Genomic DNA, 7011 nt, shown 5'->3' with positions numbered 1-7011 from the left:
TCGCTTTTGGCTCTGCAATATTTGCAGTTCCCTTTCGGCCAGCCGAGCTCCCTGGGAGCAAAGCAGAGTTTTCATTCAGTGATGCGCCTGACGTTCACCAACCGCGCTGTGACGATTTAGCGGGAACTGGTGGCATGGACCGGCCTTATTAACGTCGTGGTAACATGATTGGGGGAAATCGTGGTCGTTTAGGCCAAAGGGGCTTTAATTTCTGAGGCAGATACGAAGCATCAGTTGACTAAAATGTCTTAAACTTAACTTGTTTTCTGTTCACTCCCTCCTTGCGTCTGGCTCGTGTCCCTGCCATGATGAGTTGGGTTAGACTCTCATTATCTAAGTAAGGGACTTTGTAGGAAAGAAACAGAAACCTCCTGGAGCAGGGCGTGGAGCTAGAGGTAGGTGTGCGTGGCTGAACTTGGTGCCAAATCCAAAATGGCATTTCTGGAAAATGTTTCCTGGAGATCCCCCGTGTTTCCTGCTGGTACAAGCACTCCATGACCACCTCTCCCCATCTTATGGAGAGAAACCCCAGTTTGTCCAGTGCCCGGACTGGTCCTGAGTGGGAGGTGAGCATCCCCAGGAGCCCCAAGCCACCCAGCAGGTTCTGAGGCCCGTCAGCCGCAGGGTACGACTGATCGCTGCCAGAGTAAGTCTGGCAGTGGAATTGAGCGTCCCTTTCCCCATTGCAGCAGGAACAACTTGGGCAAAAGTAGCTCTTACGCTGTTGTGGCAATTTATGAGAGCGCCGTGGTGGTAAATAACGGGGAGAGGGAGGGAAGCATCTCAAATCTCATCAATACCTAAGACAAAAGGCTTTCTGCTCTGCAATTACTCTTCCTGTCCTTTCCCTCCTTCCCCCAGGCTGCAAGCAAGAAACCTAAATAGAGATCAGGCAGCTTTTAAATGCCACAGGCTCATAAAAGAGAGGAAATCCAGAGTTGTAGCTTTGCTGTGTGCCGTTTGGGTCCGTGAGCAAGAAGACCATCCTGCAAGCTCCACACAGTGGGACCAGAAATAACTGCACCACCTCTGCGATGAGCCCGGCCGCCCCTGTTTTGGGGCTCAGGCGTTCGCTCCGGTGCAGCTTTTGGGGAGATGGACCAGTGACTCGCCCGGCTGCTGGCCCCGAGGGCAGGTCCCCGCTGTCACGCCCGGGCTTATGGGGATTTGGGGGGGGGTGGGGGGCTGTTTGTGGATTGCAGGACAGGGTGCACATCTCTGCTGATGGAGCAGCAGCAATGGTGGCTGTCGCGAAGCTTTGCTTGTTGGCATTCCCAGCCTAAATTAAATACAATGATTTACCGTGTGCAAGCAAGGCGGGCAAAGCGCTTGTCTCCTCTGCTGCTGGGGGGTCTCACGTTTTAGGATTGCTCCGTTTGCCTGTTCCCGGTCCCTTTCCTTTTGTTTGCTGCCTTTTTGTAAGAGCAACAAACCCTTTCTTGCCTTGTTGCAAACAAATTTACTCTGCATGGAGGGGGAAATTCTGCTGACCTTTCCGCATTGCCCTGGGGAATCGGCTGGAGGGAGTAAGCAGGGGTAGCCTGGTGGTTGGTGCAGAGCAAGTACAGGAGAGGCGACCTGCCTCGTGACCGTGCCGCCGTTTCACGGCCACAAGTCTGGCTTTTGTCTTACACGGTGCAGAACTGGGCTGTGGCCGTCCCCACCGGGAAGGGAAGGGGGGGACACGCGGCGGCCAGGCTCTAGGGGCGTCCACCGAGCCCTCCAGCAGCCCCGACACCGCGTGCTGCAAGCACAAACGGGCTTCTCAGTGGGTTCAGGTTGCTCTGGCCTGCTTGCTCTCAGCTGTACTGTAATATTAAAATACTATTTTATTATTTTCCATTTAGCCCTGCATTAATGAAAAGAGCACCGTGTAGCTGCAAAGTAGTAGCCAGTCAGATCAAGTAAATTGCCGTTAATGCTCCTGTCCCTGTTCTTGCTGCGGTTCCAGGTGGGGCTTAACGCAGAGGAAGACGACTGTTCTCTGTGCCGGGCGACGCGCGGGGAAGCCTGGGCTGCAGCCTCCTGAAGAACGCACCCACGGGAGCTGGCAGGGAATTGCTGTCCCGGGGCAGCCCGTGGAATTGCAGTCGTGGGGTAGCCCATGCTCGGGGTTGTGTGGTTTCATCCCCTTCTTTCACAAAGGCACAAATTAAATCCCCACATTCGGGTTGAGCAGCAAAGCCTCGGGGGAGATCTGGGCTGGAGTCACACCCGTCCTGTGCCCTGGGAATCCCCCTCGGACCTCATCGGCCAAATCTCCCCGCAGCCAGCAGTTTGGTGCTCGTGGCTGCGTTTGCGTGCCAGGGACAAGCTCGGGAGATCTTCCCGTAGCCACGTGTATCAGGTTAAAGTTGCCTCTCCTTTTGTGAGGGCGTCTTTAAAGACCGGTTACTTTCTGTGAGCCTTAGGGCAACTCGATGCGCTCTTACCAAAATCGACTGCTGCTGCAGAGATCCTTAAGAGGTTTTGTTTCATGGTGCTTTATTTGTATAAGTCTCGTAAATTGTTTTCTGGTGACCTCTCAGTGTGTTCTTTTTTGGTCACAGAAATAAGCCAGCAAACACCGATCCCAGCCCGGCAGCGAGGTCGCAGAGCTCGGCTCTGTGGTCCCTTCGCTCTCATGACGCTGAACGCGAGGAAAGCGCTGTTTTACGCGCGTCAAAAAGCTTTCGCGTCCTTCCAGTGTGTGTTTTCCGAAACGCTGCGCGTGCCAGTGCCGAGGCCATAGGCAGGAGAAGTTCCCATGCCGTCTTTTCATTACTCGCCCTCGACGCGCAGGTGGCTTGTTGTAAGCCATAGGGCGCGTCTCTGCGGCGGTGACAAGGGGAAATCTTTGATGTTTTGGGAAGGGTTCGAGCCGACGCGTGGTGGCTGGAGGCTCACAGAGCGAACGCCGAAACAAGAGATGTAAGACCTCCACTGGATTAATCCCACGCTGCCTGCGACGCCGTCAGACGCCGCGGCTGCGCTGACGCCCGAGTGTTCATTCCCAGGGTGAAGCACAGGAGCCGAGCGGAGGAGCAGCCTCACCGAGCCCTTGGGCACAGGCGGCAGGAGGGGGGCATGGCCTTGGGGGGACTGAGCCTGGCCACAGGGAATAAATATTTGCATGTATGGGGGGGGGGAAAAATTATCTGTCATTTCTGTTTTAGTAAAAAAAATGTGCTAGTAATTGCTTAGGTATAGATCATTTGGGTCTTGCAGCTGTTTGTGGATGTTAAAAGTCTGTTTTCATGCCGAAAGAGGCTTTGTGCAGCTTCCGTCCATGTTTGTTAAATTTGCGACGCGCTCGTGCGTTCCGCAGGGCAGGCGCCGAGCGTGCGCCAGGCAGGGCACCCTTCTGCCTGCAGCCCCAGGCGCGCCCGTAGGTGCGGAGGCAAGGGACAAGGCTGGGGTTTGGCAGCAGCCCCGTGGCTGCTGATGGTCTGTGTTTTGACGGAGGAAGGGCGTTGTGTTGGTTGATCTGGGTCATTCCAGGTGGGCGATGGTGGTAGGAAACCATCCTGAGCTCGTTTTCCTGGGTAGCAAAGTGCCTTTATGCATTAATGGAGTGTTGGGATGAGTTACTCTATAATTAACAGCTTTTACATCAGCGTTACTGCCCTGTTACTGTGTAATAAACACGGGTGAAGGCGGTTGTCTTCTAAACGGGCTATTTCCTTAGAGAAGAATTGAAGAGGGTACCCGCAGAAGCTGCTCTCGTGCCTGTTCCATGGTGTTGTGGTGTTGAAACACAGGATTGGGGGAAGGAGGAGGCTTTTCCAGCTGGGCCAGGCGCTGGGTTTGCACCTTTGGCATGGCCCTGAAGCCACAAGCTGATACTGCACGAGCACAAACCACTTGATTTGGCTTATTTATGCAAAGAGCTTCCTTGCATCTGCTGGCCTTGAACGTATCAGGTGGGTTTTTCAGCAATTCCAGGTGTCGCTTTGTCTGCAGACACCTGGCTGCTAAGGTCCCAAAAGTCACAGGGTGGGAGGAGATGGGAAGCCTGGCCTGGGTGGGGCTGGGGAATCCTCCCTCTTGAACGGCTTCTCTGTTGATGCGGTCTGTTCATACAAGCTCAGGTGCTTCACTTCATCAGCAGGCTCCAGCCAGAGCTTTCCTGTGGAAGTGCTTGATTGCTGCTGCTAACGGCATCGGTTTTCTTTCTGCTCTCGGCGTCCCAAAGCCAGACTGCTGTGATGACTGATGCAGCACCTCCAGCACTGCTGCTGGCCCGGGGCGTGGGCTGTCTTTGCAGCTGGGTGCCGGGGTCTCTTCTGGTTTTTAGTTCTTAGTTCTCCAGCAGAAATGCCCCTGTCGTGCACCGGCTTAGCAGGCGGCAGAATGCTTCTGTGAAATACATGCACCGAAAAGGTGTCGACTCCTGTCTGCTGGGCAGGCATCAATGTGCCCTCGTCCACATTCTACAGCATCAACGTGGTTTCTAAGCAGAAAATGTTTTCACGCGTCTTTCGAGTCAAGGAGGTGCTCAAAAGAGAGAAAGTTAGGCAGCGGGAAGAGTGGAACCACTGCACACGCTAACGCCTTCCCTCTGCCCTTCTTTTTGGCTTGTTTGTTGCCTTTTTATGCCAACATCCACGTTCTGGTGCTGTGTTGAAGGTGGTTGTTACCTGATGTTATCTAATCCTGCCGAGGCGTTAGAGAGAGAGAGATTGTCTGTAATAAAATAATAACAATTCTTTTTTTTCTCTTCAACCTTTCTTTCCTTCTAGTTTTCACCACGTAGCTGAGCCCAATCATAACATGTCCTGTGAAAATGCTGGCTATGTTATGTTATCATCAAATTTCCTTTTTTTTTTGCTTTAAACCTTCTCACTTGCTCCCATACTTCATTAGGTACAAGACTCAAGTAAAATTTTGCAGATTGCAAAACGTGGGTTAATCCAGTAAACGGCAACCAGAGGTGAAAATTTAGATTCTGTCAGGTGCAGAATATTGTTTTTCTGCAGAGGCTTCCGCTGGTCTGTGGTTGCTTCGTGAGCTCTGCTGGCTTTTTCTTTATGTAACCCAAGCCTGTTTCTTGTTTTCAGACCACAGAATGGTTCTATGATCCTGTACAACAGGAAGAAGGTGAAATACAGGAAAGATGGCTATTGCTGGAAGAAGAGGAAAGATGGGAAAACCACCAGAGAGGATCACATGAAGCTGAAAGTCCAAGGAGTGGAGGTAGGAGCACGGCGGGGGTGGCTTTGGGCCACGCGTGGGCTGGGAAGCCAGCGGCTCCCCAAAATCCATTCAAGGCGAAGTTGTCCACACGTTCAGAAAAATATTTCTGTTTGCTGAATTCCAACTCCCCCCCCAATATACCGGTGGGGTTTTTACTCCTTTGAGCAGAATTTGCGTACAGCGTCGCCGTCTGACCGCGCTGCCGTCTGGCCGTGGTGAGGCTGTACGGCGGCAGGAAGGCACCGGAGGGTCATCACGCCGGGCGGCTTGGGGTAGAACGCGTGCTGGTGGTAACGGGTCCTTCGCAAGGGCAACCAAGCTCTCGGGGGAGGCTGAGCATTTGTTTTTACCGTGTGAGCTTTGCACGCCTGTGGCTCGATTCTCACAAACGACCAGCCAGTTTTTGGTAGCAATTGCCATCATTTTCCATATGCTTATTAGGCGTTGGTCTCAGAGTACACAGCTGTAGAATTTCTGTTGCCTTCAGACCGCAGTCGGACTCTGCTTCAAGGCGCGTTTTGAAGGAGGCTGTGGCTCTGCCGATGATATTTAGCCATTCAAAGGAATTCAGAGGGATGATTTCAGCTGATGCGATATTTCTGGAACGAGCCTGTTTGTTCTACGATACGGTGTTGTTTGACACCACCGTTCTTTATTCAACTCCATCCATGTGAGGAAAGAGCTGCTTGATAGCACCGATCGCTTCCGATGTTAAGGGTCTGCACAGAGCTGGATAAGAAGTGCGTTGATTTAACGTCGTCTTTTATATTTTATTGAATGGGAATTACACGTTCTGATAGAAGTCCAACCGCAGAGCTTTGCCTAGCTTAGTTCCCAAGGCAGCGGGGCTGCATTCCCTGCGTTTCATTCTGAACTTCAGGCCAGGCCAAAATGGTACAAAGGTGCCAGAGCATGTGCTGTGTCATCGAGAAATACTCTCGTTTCGGCACATGGATGGCGAGGCCACGAGCGTGCACGTTGGTGTAAGCTGAGGGTATTTCTGCAGGTGCTGGGCCGCGTGCATCACTGCGGGTAGGAAGCCGCACCTGGTTGCGCGGGCACGACCGCGCAATTGGCCGCGCTTGGAGGGATCGGTGGTGTCAGCGGCGGGCGAAGCTTAACCTGTTATCCCCAGGCGCGTCCCATAGCTTTCAGGCTGGGCTTTGGGCTAAGCCAGGCTTTCCACTCTCGCCCCCGGCCCGTCCTGGCGGGTGTTTTGCGTGGAATTAACCTTCCTTGCGGCTGGGAGACGAGCAGCCTGCGCCCCCCAGCGTGGCTGCAGGAGTTGGGCTGGGGTTTGGGGTTTTATTTGACACCCGTGTGGTGTTACCGAACTCAGTGCGGGGGATTCGAGGCAGCTGAGTGCCTGGGATACATCTCCTGCTCCAGCTTCCTCCTGGGTGATTTGTCATTCTTACGTTCTGTCTGCTTTAATGAGGTTTTTGGGTTTAAAATAGTATTAAATGGATTGCATTATATTACACCAGAGGGGCATAACTCTGTTCCATAATTTTTGCATCCAATAACAATGTTTTATTATGACAAGCCGAAAAAAAAGTCAGCATAAGAGAAATTGCGTGTTGTTTTTGTTTCGGGTTTGTGGAGCATGATTTAATGAAGTTCTGTGAAGCTTAACGATGCAGAACACCAAAACCTGCAGAGCAAAGCGCACCTGCAGGAGGGTGGTGGCCGCCATGGCTACCACACGTGCCCACGGTTAAATCAACACTCCCTGCCATCTCTTCAGAGATGGAGCGACGGGGCCCTAGAGCGCCCGGGTGCGTGGATGTGCGTGGCCACCACGTTTAACTCCCAGCCCTGCACTGAACCCAGCCA

The 7011-nt window shown here is 52.9% G+C and overlaps 1 protein-coding gene across 1 annotated transcript in view; it reads left to right on the top strand.

Moving 5' to 3' along the window:
* The window catches only part of CAMTA1 (calmodulin binding transcription activator 1), a 330506-nt gene that overhangs the window by 107836 nt on the left and 215659 nt on the right, over positions 1-7011 (top strand). Inside the window, exon 5 of the mRNA XM_035901530.1 lies at positions 5040-5175. Coding sequence (XP_035757423.1) covers positions 5040-5175 — 136 coding nt within the window. The remainder of the gene's footprint in view (positions 1-5039; positions 5176-7011) is intronic.

Source organism: Egretta garzetta, unplaced genomic scaffold (assembly GCF_000687185.1).
Source record: "Egretta garzetta isolate BGI_Z169 unplaced genomic scaffold, ASM68718v1 scaffold389, whole genome shotgun sequence".
In the NCBI taxonomy this organism is placed as follows: domain Eukaryota; kingdom Metazoa; phylum Chordata; class Aves; order Pelecaniformes; family Ardeidae; genus Egretta; species Egretta garzetta.
The sequence above is the reverse complement of the archived record's forward strand: the minus strand, read 5'-3'. Positions and strand labels throughout refer to the sequence as shown.